At 43.3% G+C, this 18091-nt stretch overlaps 1 protein-coding gene across 9 annotated transcripts in view; it reads left to right on the top strand.

Moving 5' to 3' along the window:
- arhgef28a (Rho guanine nucleotide exchange factor (GEF) 28a) overlaps nt 1-18091 on the top strand; it is a 54357-nt gene that overhangs the window by 10015 nt on the left and 26251 nt on the right. For 7 of the 9 annotated variants that reach the window (XM_028974540.1, XM_028974537.1, XM_028974539.1 and 4 more), the window contains exons 3-9: nt 1381-1531; nt 3003-3512; nt 8816-8999; nt 9126-9315; nt 9904-9979; nt 13627-13670; nt 13961-14024. In XM_028974540.1, the coding sequence (XP_028830373.1) occupies nt 1381-1531; nt 3003-3512; nt 8816-8999; nt 9126-9315; nt 9904-9979; nt 13627-13670; nt 13961-14024 (1219 nt within the window). Of the gene's footprint in view, nt 1-1380; nt 1532-3002; nt 3513-8815; nt 9000-9125; nt 9316-9903; nt 9980-13626; nt 13671-13960; nt 14025-16288; nt 17762-18091 lie in introns of those variants that run through there. The other 2 variants (XM_028974538.1, XM_028974542.1) reach the window with 2 other exon arrangements.

Below are 18091 nucleotides of genomic sequence, written 5' to 3'. Positions count from 1 at the left end.
GCACACTGGTCTTTTTTGTCTTTTGCAAATTGTTATTTTGAGCCACTTTCGGCAGAAACAACACACAAGAAACGTGATGTTTTTCACTGGGCTGCACACAGAGCCTCCTTTGACCAGCTGACTCTGTTTTTCCAGTTACTGGTTCACAACTCACTTTGCATGTAGCTATCAGCTTGATGGATTTCCTTCAGAAGCTTTAGTGCAGTGGCGAGGCTATACGTCTGGTCTTGCACCCCACACTGAACGTGAACAGTGGATGAATTCTGTTGCTATGGCGGCAATGGCGTCCCAACCTGAAATGTTGCAGGCTGACAGATGTGAGAGGTTTGCATTAAGGCGAGTGGGGGTGGTTTGGTTTTGTACAAGAAAAAGAACCCATGCTCCCCAATCAGACGCCACGTGATGCACTAGGCAGTGTTACTTTTGCTCTGTGTGTTTCAGTGTTATCAATTAGAAGAAATTGTACTCTATTTGGTAGTGGAAAATACAGTACCACAGCACAGTTCAGTCCCTCTGGGAATTTGATTGCTTTTTGATTTTTTTTTGTTGTGTCCTAAAACGTTTGCTGTGAAATTGCAGTAGCAAGTGAAGCTTGTGGGGGGACAAACTTGTTCCAGTGAGTATAAAACAGCAGTAATGTAAATATGTGTACAAGACTTTTAAAATGTACATTCATTTTAAGACACATTTAAGCAGACCTATATGATCATGTGATTCTTATCTAAATAGTGCTTAGGCTAAATCAGTAAAGGTTTTGCAAATCGAACAGTTAGTGTGCATGCATGCACATATGCGCTTATTGGCATAAGAGTCAAAGCAGCTACTGCTATGATTGCTAAAACTCACAAGAGACTATTAGAAGGCTGTGCAGAATTCACAGGGTTGGTGGAATTTGCATTAATTGTGTGGATTATGACATAATTCTAGGAGGGACTGACAGTTTGGTGCATTGTACTGCCACCAGGTCCAGATCCAGTCCTGGCTTCATTTAAATTCCAAATGAAATACAAATTAAATACAAAACGTAATAACAAGTATCAAAAAGTGTGCTTATTACATTCATAAATGTTTTTTTTAAAGATTTTATATGAAAAGTCCCTAAATGGGCAAATATAAAGGCCTTTTTATGAATTATGCTATCTATAAAACATTAAATGCATTCTTTGAAAATGTCTCTCTCTGCATCTGCTCTGTTGCGTCAGTAAAAAGTCTAGTCAGATATAGATACTGATTGAGGTTTTCTTGTTGATGCCCTAGAGGGCCTTCAGTTCTTTGTCAAGTGACTCTGTGTCTTTTATACCCAACACAAATGAAATTAAACAGATGCTTTGCAAGGCAAAGGAGAGTAATATAATTTTTTTTTATCTCTCTCTGCTGCAGGGTCAGGTGGAGACCTGTGTTTTACAGCAGGAACCAGATCATGTTCCAGAGGGATGTGAGTACTACGTGGCTTTGGAAGGATCTACTTTAGGCCATGTGACTTCAGCTCAGAGCTCTGCTGATGGGAAGTTACTGCACTTTACTATACCTGGTGAGATCCACAGGGCTGCTTGAACGCTCAAGAAGTATGGACGTTTTTATGGAGAAAGGTGACAAAAATATCGCCTGAGAGACCGATTACTGCCACTGAGGTTTGGGGTCAGCCTCTCAGTCAGATAGTATGTCACGCTTCTCTATTGACCTTTATACAAAGTGAGCCACTTTGGTAATCTTATTACGCAAAGTTACATTTGTGTGGTTAAAATACAAAAAATGGCGAATGCACAGTTCATGGTGAAATTCGTGATATTACTCAATATTAGAGAAAAATGGAAAGGTTGAGAAGATAGTAAGTGGAAGTAGGAAAACTCAGCCGGGGTGAGCAAAAATGTGATCGGTCCGTGAACCTGTAAGTAAAACGTAGAATTCAAATTAAATCTAAACTCAATCTACACCGGTGATTGGTCTGCAAACACGAATTTATGGGCTTTAGTGATTCGCTGCATGTAAATTTATTTCGGTGATTGGAAATAGTGTTTTGTATTAATTCCTCGAGTCCGGCCGAGTTTTCCCTGTTTGAAATCTGCCCGCCGTGAGGTTGGTCCTTAGTGTGCATGCGCAACCACTGAACTGGAATTGCATGGACTCGTTTTTACAGTTCACTGTTCCGCCCCGGTTTACGTTTACACTGCCTGAGACTTGGACTTCTGGCACAATTTTCTCGTGCTGTCGGGGCTTTGCCTCATTGGCCAGTGCGAATTACTAGAACAACCGTGAATCCACAACAGTGACACTTCTCCCAAAGGTCTGGTGATATTTCAGAGATCACATATCTGGCCCAAGCTACTCTAATAGAATCAGAAGAATTTGGATTCCTGAAAGAGCCCACAAGCCTCGATATTAACTGCTTAGTGTCAGGAGGCCGCAGGGGGTTCTCGAGAAAAGGGTGTGGATGCAGATGGGGGATGTTCTACGTTCAAATCTTAAGTGCAATCAATCCCTAGTAGAGCACGGTTTATAAATATATATTTGCATGCATGTGTACATGCGCACGTTTTCATGAGTCTGACATTCTCTTTGCGTATGAGTTCATTTGTAAAACGTTTTACAGATGAGACCCCAGGTCTTTTAAAGCCCGTAGCTAGAATTGTGTCTAAATTTAGGAAGAACCAGGACACTCTTTTCCTGCTTCCTGCTGGGGGCGGTTGGTGCTCTGATTATTCAGACCGATATTGAGCTAAGTGGTTCCACGAACGCCGAGTGATTCCAGGATGTGGCTCAGGATATCAAATGTAAACTTTACAGTAAAATGATTTGAATCACAAATAATTTCATTTGAAAAAACGGTTCTCTAAACAGGTTTTTAATTTACTGTTTATTTAGTTAATCTGGCAAAGCCTCTTATCCAGATTGATATTGACCCCTTAGCAGCAGCACAAATTAGATGCATTTTGGAAAACAGATTTTCACTTAGACTATAGCAAAGCATGATGAATAAAGTGGACCTTTCCTCTTCTCTCCAGGTCACAACCAGGCGGAGAGTGTGTCTGTAACCTTGTTCCGATGTGTGGGCACCAATGAAGGGGTGGAAGTTGCACCGCTAACCACCTCTGGAACACTCTCTCTTGAGTATGTGAGAGACGGGCCACAGGAGGCAGCTGAGCTTCTCATGTCTGCGCCTGACCTCCTGAACTCCTGCAGTTACATGGACATCCTAGGGAAGCTGACCCAAGAGGAAGCCCACCAAAACATTCAGCATAACACTGGAGATGGGGCTGGAGCAGAGCCCTCCAAACAGGAAGGGATGGAAGCACACTGTGATTCTTGTTCCACACAATCAGATGGAGAGCAGTGTGCAGCTGAGAAGGTCTATGGAGAAGGAGAAACCAGTGCAGACACTGCGTGCACAGAGTATGAAATCAAACCGCCCTCAGCGTCTGACCTGTGTAGAATGGATGAGCTGCTGACTCTGGCTCTTTCCAACATGGATTTCCCTCATGACTGGAACGGCCTTGGAAAACAGAAAGTTGAAGGTGAGTGTGGCATGTTGGCTCATTTGGAAAATTTGTATAACAACCATAATTGTTGGCAACCTTAAGGTTGTACTCCTTAAATATGGTCTGTCTACAAAGTTTAATAAAAAATGAAGTATGAAGTAAGCCTCTGGGAAGCTTATACATTTTTCAGGATTTTTTTTTCAGGAGTTCTCTCTCTATGGCAGCTTCTAGGACTGATAAAAATGACGTTTAACTGTGCTTTTATTCACTCTAGCATCACCATCATGTCAAATTCAGATCTGGTTCTGTGTACTTGTTCAGACTTCCAGACGTTATATGTTTTCCCATGTCTCTGCAATACTTCTGTATTAAAATTTGGTGAAATGGGGGGTCTTGAGACTCAAGGGGGGTCTTGAGGAAGACTCAAGGGGGAAATGGCAGGTAAGGAAACAGATCTGTAATCAGAAGATTGCTGGTTGAAATCCCAACCCGCCAAGGTGTCATCCCCACACACTGCTCCCCAGGCGCCTTTCATGGCAGAAGACACACCTCACTGTGTGCTGTGGCCATGAAATTCCAGAATTGGCCATGAAATTGGCCATAAATGACAGCAGCATTGTGCAAATTAATTTGCTGGCATGAAATAGTTTGACAGCCTGCCAAACAGGAACCATACCGTAACCAAGAACAGGACACCATGTTCTGCTGCGTGAGAAAGCTCATCTGATGTTTAATACCTGCCAGCGCAGTGGTTTTGCATTGGGTCAGTGATGCATGAGGTGTCATGTGCTGTAGTGTAGGCATAAACATCAGTGGAATGTGTTCTAGTTTGCAGTCAGCAAACTCTTCCATATAGATTGAGATGAACATAGTGGATGTTGCTCCACTGAGGTAACAACACAGACGTCTCGTGATGTTTACAGTAAATACACTCTTTTCCTCAAAGTACTCACACAGCAGCTTATGCTTATGCACATTATGGTAGGATTTTAGTAGTTATTTGCACACTCTACTTAGTCTGTATAAAGATAAAATACAAAATCTTTGCACTCGTATGCATTAGTTTTACACAAAACTACGTGCAGTTCTACCAACTAATATGTATTTTGAACAGATTATAATTAGATGTTGGACCTGCTCTTAATGAATTTGGGAGTTCTCCTATTTAGAATTTAGTTTTATTATGGTATTTTTTCCAATTGCATCTAATTTCTTGATCATTATCACAGTGCAACAAGATATGTTTCTGTTACTTGTGGAGCCATGGGGAACAGGTTTCTCTACTGTGGGCATTTAAAAAGCCAGACTGTGGTCAGTAAATGTATTTAGTGAGGGTCTTCCTGAGTTGGTGGTCTGTTATACGTAGGAGGCATTCTAACTCTCTCTTTTGTGTGTGTGTGTGTGTGTGTGTGTGTGCGTACATAAGGACCTCAAGATCGTAATGGCAAAATCTCATTATCCACAATAGCAAAGGATTTTAATGTTGCCATGTGGAGCATGGTGAACGAGCAGATGTAGAGTAAATTGAATTGTCCATGATTTTTTAGGATATGACTTTGTAAGCATAATAAAGATATTTTGGTCAATATGCTGCATAGGGCTGGTAAGCTGCTTTGGACACAGCTATTGACATTTTCAAAGAGGAGAAGCCCCCTGTTTCTAGTCCCTGTTGCCTTTTCTTCTTATCTCTTGTGCAGCAGCTTTAAACAACATGCTGGTTTTCTGACATAACTTTTTTTTCGAGCTGCGTGAGGAACTAAGTGATTAAAGGGATTCCTGGATTCATGGTAAAAGTTGTCCTGGGGGCTTTGTGGCATAACAGCAGCGATTGTTCACTCTAAATTGTGCAGTCTAATTCATCGGGGAGGCTTTCCTTTTGTCTGTGCGGCGCTGTGTCAGCTCACATTAGGGACTGGCCTTCTTGCTCGCTACATTTTAGCTCGCAGAAATGGGCAAAATTGCCTGGGTTCGGGTCTAACTGACAGCGCCATTGTCTGAAAGAAAGGACATCAGCCGGGTTTGCACTCCCTACTTCAGATTCACCTTGTGTACCCCCTGAAATAGAATCACAGTTGAATAACGATCTTGGCCTTTGGCTTTGGAAATGATACGATAAACATCAGCGATGAAACAGCGGATAAATGATCTGATTCTTTTCTTTCTGACCCAGGATAAACTACAGCGAGATATTCACAGTGGTGTAGCAGTCTGTTTCGGGTTGCTGCCGCATTCGAAAACATGCAGGTGAGCAGGAGGGCGTAAACAAGCTGCAGACGGGGGGTTGCTATGGCAACGGTGTCTCCCCAGCCTGTCCCTCCAGGAAAGAATGGCCCTCATGACAATCCCTTTCTCCCTCTCATTCGGTCTGTTGCTCCGGGTCTTATGAGAAAACAAACGGCAAAAAACAAAGCATGGACACACAAATACAGAGCACATGGACCTCTGAGCCACGACACACCTACCCACGTCAAAACTAATGGTGAATGAGTCAGTTTGTGTGTTTTCCTGAGCACGAGGAACCGGTTCTCTACGTTGGTTCTGCAGTTACCCCGCAATAAAAGCCTGAATCAACGTGAGGAGGTGAGGCTCATTCATCAGCTTTTCATCCGACTGGGATACAGCCGCTAGGACTTTTTCTATTAAGGCAGAACAGGTTGGCCTCAGTGACTCAGAGAGACCTGATGAGCTGGTTCCATCATAAACTGTACATCACTCTCACGCTTGGCCTGCTCTTTGTTCGTGTTCATTAGCATTTGAAAATAATTCAGGTACAAAGCTCCTGACACTTTTCAAAGAGTGACATTTAGATATTGCTCTGTCCGCATATTTCCATCTTCACACTGTTTACACGAGTGAGGGTGATTGGTTCTGCACTGTGACAATGAAATTAGGAAACAGTGGAAATGAAAGCCGGTGGTTGAACCTGATTGGTGGGTAAATGAGACCATGGTCTGGTGTGCAGCTATAGGGAGAATGCAGCAGCTCACCTGGACAGCAGACACAGGGCACATAAAGGAGGAAGGGCCCAGTGGGGAGAGGAATACAAAGACTACATTATAAACCCACAACCTTTCCCAAACTCCATTATCCAGATGAAGGATTAAGCCACACCTTCACCGTGGCACAGGACATTTTTGCCTCCATTTTCACTTGCCTAAGAAAGTACATGCTGACCATAAATATAAAATAAACTTAAATGCTGAATCAGTGGTGTAAACTGTGTGGTCTGTATCTTTCAAATATTACAAACAACTTCAAATGAATAGGGGCAATATGAAACTTTTAGTGGTGAGATTGGCAACAACAACCTACTAAAAATTCTGCACCTGTCAATCAGAATCAGAATCAGAATACTTCATGAAATTGCTTATGCTACACTACAATTGCAGACAGACATGCATTTATGAGTGGTGGCCTAGCGGTTAAGGAAGCGGCCCCGTAATCAGAAGGTTGCCGGTTCGAATCCCGATCCGCCAAGGTGCCACTGAGGTGCCACTGAGCAAAGCACCGTCCCCACACACTGCTCCCCGGGCGCCGGTCATGGCTGCCCACTGCTCACTCAGGGTGATGGGTTAAATGCAGAGGACAAATTTCACTGTGTGCACTGTGTGCTGTGCTGCTGTGTATCACATGTGACAATCACTTCACTTTAAAATAAAAATAAAACAAAAATAAGCACTAAAAATTAGTATGTAGAAATGGCTAAAGCATCTGGTGCTGGATTCAATTTGCAAGTGTTTGATTTGCCTTCTGTAGAAAAATGGATTCAAATGATAATTTTGTATATATAAAACACTGATTGTGAGCCTAGGAAAACAACCATTTGTTTAAATATTCTGCATTGGTCACCTGTAATGAATGTAAGAATACTGCTCTCTTATTTTCTATATTCACAACTTTTTAATGCAGTGTTCACTACTAAATCATTCATTCAACAAATACATTCATTATGTATTCTCACGAAATAAGCTTTATACGTTTGCCCCCTTTTCATTCGATTATTAACCCAAATGAATTAAACAGTAATTGGCTTCTACTAATTTGTACTATGGCTTGTATTATTTTTAATGTCCTCAATATAGTACAGTTACTATCCTCACTGGCTGTGTGTTTGACTACTGTCAGTGACAGTCAATAATAAATAATATTAATATTTGTAATAAAAGCCACAGTTACCAGTTATATATCCATATTTTTTGAATGGCGGTCATCATGAAACCTTTTGGAACCACTGGTTTAGGATACTTCATGATTTTCAGAATATTCAGAATGGAAACCTTTGGCATGTTGTTTCTCTACTTGTGTTGTGTAGCAGACCTCTGAAGGTCAATGGAGGCTGGGGGCAGGTCTGATTGTGGCTAGGTGGTGAAGTTGACTGGTAAGGTTTCATGTTTACTCAGACCTGCACCCACTGGATTGAGAGCGAGAGCCTGATAAGCTGATGACCTTTCCGCTTTCTGATTTTCGAAGTGAGTCAACAGAAAAAGCTAAGACACCCTGACCTTTTAGACGGTGCCTGTTGGAGGGGCCGGAGAAAGAGCAGATTGTCTGGTCACTTTTGTGTGTGTGTGTGTGTGTGTGTGTATGCATGTGCACAGAGGTGTTTTTGTTTTGTGTACCCTTGTTAGCATGTGCATGTTGTGTGTGCTATTTGGTAGTAGCCTAGTGGGTTAGACACTCACCTATGAACCGGGAAAACTACAAAGTCACAGGTTCAAACCCAGCTTACCTCCATTGTGACCCTGAGCGAGACACTTAACCCAGAGTGTCTCCAGCGGGAATGTCCTTGTAACTAGTGATTGTAAGCCACTCTGATAATTACTATAAATGTAAATACGGCTTTTCTATGAGCAGGTATTTATTGGTTTAGACATATTTTTTGCTAAAGTGTGGACATTTCATTGGTCCCCACTATGAATGAGATAGAAAAATTTATAAAATATAAAGACTCACAGGTGTGTGTGGGTATGTTGGTCTACATTTGTGTGTGTTGTATGTGTTGAGAGTGAATATAAATTAGAGTTAACATGAACGGTTGTGCACATGCTTGTCAGGCCATGTGTGTTAGCCCATACTGTGTAACACAAGCTTGTCTAGCTGGACAGGCCTGGTCAGGTTTCTGGCTCTCAGTTTAAGCCTGTAGAATTTTTGCAGATGTTTGACTGAGTTCTGGACAGTCGTGCAAATTAGAAAGTAAATCACGTGTGGAATTCATCAGTTTATGTCTCACACTCTCTCCCTGCCTATGGTCACGTGGGGTGAGTTTCACCTCATTAAGACCAGTGAGTTTTAGTTGAATATTACTTTAAGCTGAATGATGTTATTCTCCTCTTCTCCAGAATTGGAGCCCAGAGAGAGACCCCTGCATGTTGCTGTGCGGCTGGGTCTGCCCCGACTTTGTCAGTTCCTTCTCCAACAGCGTGATGGTGGAAAGGTCATGACTCTGCCTAATGAGGACGGAGTGACTCCCCTTGAGCTGGCAGAGAGAAGAGGAGACCAGGCGCTCCTCAGGGCACTGACCACGTGAGTCATCAGTCACCCAAAACCACTTACAAAAAAGTCAGACGAATGATTCCCCCAGACTCTAATCCGAATATGCATGTAAGTGAACCTGTGAAGGATTTTTACTCTGCTATTGTTGCTGGGCAGGTCACCGGACCCCTCTGGCGTGCCCTCGGCCACCTTGTCCCCGGTATGGGATGATGATTCCAGTGTGCTGCGGTTTTGTTCGGTTAGCGGTACGCTGGCGCTAACAACTAAACACAGCTCAGACGCAGACATCCGGTCCTCAGTCCTGTTGTACAGAGAGAGAGTAAAGGAGCATGCCACTGTCACACAGGTGCACGCACACACCCACACACACACACATGCACAGACACTATTTTAGGCTTATTTTTATGTTCTATTTTGCAAGGAGCTATGAATTGTATATTGAATTGTAAAACACTATTCCTAATCTTAAAATCAGGAACCATTTTTTCCTAATTGTCATGTTTACTCCTATTTAATCTGTAAAATACATATAAATATAACCCACAACCACACTATATACGATGACGTCCAGAATATAATGGTGATTATTCTTTGACTACTGTCTCATGCACACCTAATGTGGTTCATGAGCAACTTTTCCACAGTAGCTCATGAAACCAGTCAGATTTATGATTGGGTGGCTGATGCACGTGCACTGATACAAGGTGTTTTAGTGCGTAAAATGAATTGTACAATTAAGGACCAAGTTGAAAGGGGCTTGGTCATGGTGATCATGTATTGTAGTGGAGCAACAGATATTTACTATGGCATTCATGGGGACATTATTTAGTCAGAATACAGTAAGAGTCCACATAACTCATATGAACTTTCATCAGCATATCTTCTTACAATGCTTAATTAAACTTATACACTCCATTTCACTCGAATTCTTCAGATTGCAGAACCTACAGAAGTTAAACTGGGAGTGGATGAAGAAAAGGAGGAACCTGGACCTCTCCATAATTATGAAGGTAAATGCTCCCTCGGGGCCATTGGACTGTCACAGTCAGTGCCAAGGCACCTAATCACAGAGTCCTCAGCTAGAGCAAATTAAGCATGATTACTCAGGACTCCTTGAAAAGCATGTCGGCAGCACCCAGTAGGTGCTGCGACATTGATGTGGACCTTACCTGATGTGCAAGTTGTGTTTCTCTTCCTGGAAATCGGCACACGCCTTAGGGTTTGTTTTCGTTTATTCCTTTTCTGTTTCCCAGGTTTTGGCCCTCATGCCGGTTCTTTTGTGTTTAAAATAAAATCTCTTTTGCTCTTTTTGTTTTTCACACAATATGGAAAACACACTATGCCAATCATTGCAGTGCATTCATTTCCAACATCTGTGCAACATTTAGCTAATTCATACTCCACCAACTGCAAAACATGGCACATTTGCAGCACATTTCGTATGGCTGACCTTTAATAGGGTAATAGAGTGTAAATGGAGCTCAGTTACTGTGTACACGACTGTGCTTATAAAGATGCTGTAATTCTAGTCTGTGCAGGAGAACACTTTTGGACAGAAATCCTTTAGAAATTCTTCTAGGTTTACGATTTCTGACCTTGAACCAGACTCATATGGATAACAGCACAAGGGGTGAAACAGAAATCCACTTTCAGCACACAAGTGTCCTTTGTTACGAGTGGCAAAACGTTTTCATTTGGGATTCTGAAGTGTTTGCATGCTGGCACAGACTGCTCAGTGCACTCCTTTTAATCTGCCTGAGGAGCTGTAAAAGGGTATCTCAGTTTCACCAGGCTGCTTCGACTGGGATCGGTGGGCTACAAGTGATCAAAAACCTTTAAACCTTTTAGTTCTTTTTTTTTTGGTGTAAATTGTATGATAAGGGTGGTAGTAGCCTAGTGGGTAACACACTCGCCTATGAACCAGAAGACCCGGGTTCGAATCCCACTTACTACCATTGTGTCCCTGAGCAAGACACTTAACCCTAAATTGCTCCAGGGAGACTGTCCCTGTAACTACTGATTGTAAGTCGCTCTGGATAAGGGCGTCTGATAAATGCTGTAAATGTAAATGTAAATGTATGCTATAACTTGTCCTCTAGACACAAATGCACTAAATGTATATTACTTTGTCCTTGTGTGGTATGCAGAGATGCAGTAGCTGTAGAATCATGACATGTCATTGGGGAGCCAAACACCAAAATGTTTTCATGTCAAATGGTGCAGATGACAAAGGACAGACATCCAAGACAGAGACAAGCAGTCACAGTGATCATTGGGTCCATTGGAGCCGGATGTTTGAATCCTGAAGCAGCTGCAAAAAGAAAAAAAAAAGGAAAAAACAAGTGTCTCACGAAACAAAGTGTCTGGAACTGGAGTTCTGCCTGTAATTACAGGCTTCCTGTAATAAGTATTATGCTTTTTTATGTGTGCATGTGTATTAATGTTGTTGTGCACTAATGACAAGCACCTAATTGAAAGTGTGAGTGCCACGCAAGATTTTGTGAAGAGGGTGTGGTGTGGGTTCATACATGTGTGTGCATGCACAGTGGTTAGTGTGAGTCGTGACTCTGCTGCTCCTGTGTGCATGCATGTGTTGTGTCTTCATATGCATGCACATGTGCATAAGTGTGTGAGCATGTGCGTACGTGCAGCTGAGCAACAGGAGGCTGCCTAACATCATGGAGTCCGAGCGAATGCGCCACATCTCAGACGGATGAGGTGCCGTAGTCAGGATGTGGGCTGAGCGAAGTCAGATGTGCCGTACCTGCTGTATTTAGCCTCCCTGTTCCACTTGTGTAAACGTTCAATCTGCTGCTCAGCCTCCGGCTTTCCTCTTCGCTTCTAGAGTCTCTCCTTCCCATATGGGGGCATTTGGTGATTTGGCACTGTTTACCAGGACATTTTCTCAGATGGTGGGATGATTGTCCCTCGACTATATGTAAGATATATAGCATGTGTGGAGCATTAGACTAATTATGATCTTCTATCTGAATGGTTGCCTGTGCCTGTGACATATAAACGGGAGTGGGTTTAAACCATCCATAATCAGAAAGCCTTCGTTTATAAAAAAAAAAAGAAAGTTCTGGTTGTCAGAAAAAATTGTATATCAATGATAATGGTTGGATTGCTAGTTAGTTTCTCCTCTCTAACATGCAGGTAACTAGCAAGCAGTCCTTTCTGCTCTGTTGCTGTTTAGTTCTATTATTGATGTGACATTCCCATGTGCTCCGTGTGAAAATCTAGAAATTGTGGGTGTACTTGTGTGTGTTTGATGGTGATGACACATCCTAATAGTAATGTGGGTGACTATGACTGAAATGTATTTCCTTCACCATTGGTTTGCAAATCATGATGTGCCTTTATGCTTGCATGTTTTCGTAATACAGCAGTTCCTATTGAATTCCTATGTTGGGTCAATGTTTGCCTGTAACACAGCGTACTTATCAGTTGCATATTATATTGGAAATGAAATGCTTGGTGTGTTAAATTTATCTGTCTGTCTGTTCATCTATTCCCTCATTCATGGTCAGAACTGTCCTCACCAGGCCTAGATCATGTGGTAGAAGGTTAAACAGCAAATTTCCTCTTTGATGAGCTCCAGGATTGTGAATATGAAGCTTCCAGTACATCCTGGGTGTCTTCTCCTAAACCTCAGTGAAGAATTGCTCTTCATCATGAATGCAGAGACTCCAGGCAGCTCACTGGTTTACAGCTCTTTGACCAGATAACACCAGGATCAACACCAGCATCGAGGGTTCATTTCAGCTGTTCAACAGTTCTGTATTGGGAACGTTTTTTACGAACTGCATTAATGAACGTGATGATAAATCCGCTACTGTTAACCATGCAATGATTTTACCACATTTCCAACATTCACTCCCTCTCTCTGCCCACACACACACACATACACACACACACACACACACACACAGAAAGCATACAGAAAGTCCTTTGTGAGATCTCCAGCCTGCATTTCCCAAAAATGTTCCTGTGAGAAAGCAGACACTCATTCACACTCTTCTGGGTGGGCTCAGAGGGGGAGACCAAGAGGTTGGGGGTTATCCTTCAATTTTTTTATTTCTGAATTGAAGGAAGACAAAAACTAATGCAAAAGTTCTCCTCTGATTTCTCCTGTAATTTCCATTATGCTGACCAGTTTCCTTCCTACGGTTACCGTAGTGATGGTGGTCTGCTCAATATTCTTTTAGCTTTGGGGGTGTGCTGAGTGCATGTACATGTTTGTCAATTGTGCTGAATGAGTGTGTGTGTGGTGTGTAGGACCTGGAGCCACTGCTCTACCTGCCTGCTGTGGAGTTACATCAACTCCCATAATGTATTTCTGCTCCACCGATGCATTTTTACACTGGCTCCCTCTGTAACTGTATAATGGGGGGTTATAAAAATGATCCACAATCCTGTCTATTTGATTTTGTTGCCTACAGTTCTGCAGTTGTGTAGTTTTTTTTAGTACTAATACTGTACAAGAACATGTGGTTCCTGTGAGTTTCATGAAAAGCTCATTGGATCAGCAGGTCTGTTTAAGGTTTTTATTTGCTGTAAGGAGGGGGTTTGCTTTGCTTCTTATTTTTCCTGGAAAGGCCGTATTCCATTGATTGGTTTTGGTTAGAAATGTAATTAAGTTTTCCATTTTTTTCAGAGCTGCATAACCCATTGCCCAATGAGAAGCATTTTCTAGACAGTGTGAGTATAATCTTTTTTTGTGTGTGTGTGTGTGTGACCGACAGTGTGTTTTTTTTTGTGTTTTAGTGCTGTTGTTCACATGTGCTGAGTACGTCTCTACTGAATAAGTTGTCATGGCGTGTGTATGTGTGTACATCTGCCGTAATGGATTCTAAGAAGGGGATTTATAGGGATCTTAATGGACCACTTAAGTACCCTTACTCCACCCATAAATGAGGTGTTTCTGTGAGTGTGAATCAAGGGGGGGGGTTGTATCATTTTTATGTTTGTCCTTATTTTGTTTGTGACAGGTGTTTGAAGATCAACTTGTGCTTTCCCTGGATGAGGATGATGACTTAACTCCTTTCAGTTCAGGTAGCCCTCCATCCATCCACCTATTCATCCATCTATCAATTCATTCATCTATCCATCCCTGCAGTACAGTACATATATACAGTACATATTGCAGCATATTGCTTCTCTGCCCATCCTGGTTGTAGTTTGCGAGCTTTCGCCATCTGCTGATCGTTTTTAGAATTGCACCACAATTATTGTCCTCTCAGTCTGTGGTTGAAAGCAGGCAGCCGGATCTTACTGTATCCTGTTTGAATGTGTAGTGTCAATGTAGTGTGAGTTCCACCTTTTTTTTGTGGCTCAGAGCGCTGTTTTGTCATCTATCAGATGTCACACAATGAAATTGCAAGTAACAGAAGGCAGAGGCCAAGAGTAAAGGGAGAAAAGCAGGGGGTAAAGTAGAAAACACAGGGGAGGCGAGTGGCCAGAAGCACAATGCAAAACAGCCCATATTTAGCATGCAAAGGAACTGGCAACATATGCCGATGGGGGAGAGAGGCATGATCGTATCAGGGATCTGTGTTTTGTCTTTAATTATTTGATTAAAGGGAAAGGCACAGACAGGAGCTCATTACATACCCACATAAAAGTTTTATTTTTTGGCACACGCTAGCGAAATGTTCCGAATTCCTCCGTTCATAAATGAAGCTGTAACTGCTGTAAATGGGTATTATTCGGATTACTTCTTAGATATGTATCTTGTCACTGGTGCAATTAAATTGGTTAATTTTGCGCCTCTTTGTCCCAAATCGTGACAAGTGACAGCTGGTCATTCAATCCAATTCCTCCTTCTTCCTTGTTTCGGCCTACGTCAGGAATGTGTTCTGTTCATTCAAAAAATGAATTTTTTTTACGTTCTGTTGCCTTGTTGTCAAGTTTGTAGTCGAATTAATAAACAGCAAAGAATAATGGCTAATAATGTTATTTTAAAAACGATTGCTTCTATAAGTGTAGCATGAGCCCACCAACGGTGAAGCGGGGAGGGAACCTTTCATTTCAGTGAGGATCTGAAATAGACAAATCACAGATGTACATTTTTTGTGCTGTATGTGTTGTTTTACATTTAATTTCATGCTCTGGTTTTCAATTATGTTCATCCCAAAGTTTTGATTCATGGAAACATTGTAAATCCCTGAAGTCGTTAATGTTATTAATGTGGTAAATTGCCAAATGTGTGTTTCTCCAGGGGGACTCTTGGTTTAATCAGTCAATGCTAAAACTCTTCAAATCAATGATTTACATTACATGTGAGTAGAATTAATGTATAAGCAGAATTCAAGTATAATTTATGCAAGTCCTTCGAGAGCTGCGGAAAGTTTAACCGCCCATGTTGTCCCTGTGACAGGAAGTGCCTTTACTGCTTTAACCCCCTGTTTTAGTTCACAGCTCCACTCTCCTCCATTGACTCCTGTTGAAACAGAAGGAGTAATTTTTTACAGAGAGAGAGAGAGGGTTCTGTAGTCAGTTGAGGGAAACAAAGGCAGGAATGGTGATGAGGTTCGGCCCCCTCTGCCCCCCCAATTCTGCTCGTCCTCTCTCTGTTTGCTCCACGTTTTTGGACTGTAAGGCTCTGTAATTGAAGTGAAGGAAGGAATGTTAACAAGCTCAAATGTCAGACGGCAACAAAAGCTGGCATTTAAGATAATCCACTCACAGGGACACCCTCCCCAACCCTGCACTCCACAGCCCCGAAAACACCGGAGCAGCTCCTCACCCTTTCAACACTCACCTCCAGAGGACCACATCCTCCCACAGCAGTGGGCCTGATGAACAAACATAGAACAGAGACACAGACGGGCTCTCTGTAAGGGTGCGCACACACACACACACACACACACACACACACATATGGACAGATGTAGCTGCAGAGGTAAAAATACTTCACAGACAAAAACATTCACGTGTGTGTGTAGGAACATAGCCAGGTAAGCTGAGACACACATACACACTCACACCCATAGCCTCTCACTCACACACACACACATAGGAGAAGAACACACACACTCACCACGTGGGCTTTTACCCGGCTGTAAGAAAAGAGATTGTGTCATAAAAATGCACCACCGGGGTCGGTTGTTGCTGAGGGCAGAAACCTGCCAGTCATAACAATGGGTGTACAGGCTCACACAGACACAAGCAGACAATACAGTCTGACACAGTCACACCCAACACACCCAAACAGACAGACATAAAAACAGACCGGCAGACAGACAGCAACACAGGCTGACACAACAGATACCCGAACTGGCAGGCACAGACAGACACACACACACACAAGCTGACCGAGCGCACACATGAACCCAGGAGCTCCTGGGGTGGCTAAAAGTGTTCCAGTTTCGGGGAAAAGTGGTGCGAGGGGTGGGGACACAGCGCTGTGATGAAAGTAGTAGAGCTCTACCCAAGAAAAACAAACTCCTTCCCTTTCACCAGACAGGATATCACTTATTCTACCTCTCTCTCGCTCTCGCTCTCTCACTCACTCTCTCTCCTTCGGTACCTCCCCCTCTCCCCCTCACTCGTTTTTTCACGCTGTGCCGCGCCGGAGCTCGGACCACGAGCAGGACGTCACAAGACTTTTCTCGGCTTATCTGACCGCCGCAGCAGCGGGGTAAAGGGAAGCGTGTCGTATTGTCACAGGAGTTAAATGGAGGCTAGAGGAGGTGCAGGGGAAGAAGGAGGGATGAAGCGGAGATGTAAAGCGCTGAGCCGGATGCCTGGGGCAGTTTAACTGAGACCGAGAAAGGAAGACTGGCACGCGTTGAGGCAGCACACAAACACACTCTCTCGAAAAAGTTTTGGACGCCGAAGCCTCGGCCGCTTTGTGCTCCCGGAGCCCTGTTTGCGTATCTGTGTGCTCATTTGCATATCGAATTGATACAGGATCTTTGACGGCATTTGACGGCACACACACGCACACACACACACACACACACACACACACACACAGACTCCTGGCTGGCAGGCTTCCCCTGCTGTGTGGGCTCTGATCTCTCGGTGACTATGTCTGATGAAGTTTTCAGAAGTGTGTCTGGGCTCAGCCGGGGTCGACCGGCCGCTGTCAGTTGCCGTTGAGGGCGGGTTCCTGTGTACTTTTGCATGTCCAGTGTTTTGCATGATGGAAAGGGTGTAGCTTGACGTTGAAAGTTAGTTTGAATAGTATGTGTGTCAGTAGGTCAGGGTCATTGCAAATACATTGTGGGCGTGTTCGAGTGCTCTGTGTGTGTGTGTGTGTGTGTGTGTGTCGCGTATCACTGGCGAAACCTATTTGAGAGTGCTGTGTAATATCAGTGCACGTGTGTCGTTGGAGGTTCCTCAGCCGCGGTACGGCCCTTGCCCCCCCAGTGGTGGCATTAGCATAGAGATGAGGAGGTGCGTTAATGATTCATCAGCCTTGGCTGACCTCCTGGATTCCTGCGGACACCTTGTCTCTCAACTCCCTGTTTGTCTCCCAGGCCGGGGGATCTGAGGTCAGATTCTCCAGGGGGGAAAGCTAAAGTGTGTTTATTGGACCCTCCTATACATACACACACGCTTACTAATGTGTACACGCCCACACGCACATAAACATTCATAGACCAGGACTGGTTGTTCCGCCGTGCGGTTGTTTTGCGACCGTTGGATTCTTATGTGAGGATCTTCCTGGACTCCATTTGGGGCTTGAAGGAACTCCGTCATGGATTCCGATTCAGACTCTCCGTTCAACTACTCCTGGCCTTCTTTTCCAAGAATACGCATCCGCAGGAGGACAAACACACCAGGTAACAGAGGATAAACAGGAAGTCTTCTGTTTGAGTTATGTAACAGACATTAGTTTATGGCTCCATTGTCTCAGTGAGGGTTCTAATGGCTCATGGTGTCGATGATCTAGGAATTTCTGATGATGTTTCCACATGTCTAACAGTGTGGTGGTGATGGCCAGATGCTTCTCATAGTTTTACTGTCTGGTTCCTATTTGGGCCTGGCTGAGTTATGATCATTTTTGCTCATTGCTGTTAACAAAGGAAATTTTAATGTGATGTTCAGCGCTGCTCTGTCCTTAAACCCCTTCTTTCCTTATTTCTTTCTTTCTTTCTTTCTTTCTTTCTTTC

Source organism: Denticeps clupeoides, chromosome 3 (genome assembly GCF_900700375.1).
Source record: "Denticeps clupeoides chromosome 3, fDenClu1.1, whole genome shotgun sequence".
NCBI classification, from domain to species: Eukaryota; Metazoa; Chordata; class Actinopteri; order Clupeiformes; family Denticipitidae; genus Denticeps; species Denticeps clupeoides.
This window is presented reverse-complemented; position numbering and strand designations above follow the sequence as displayed.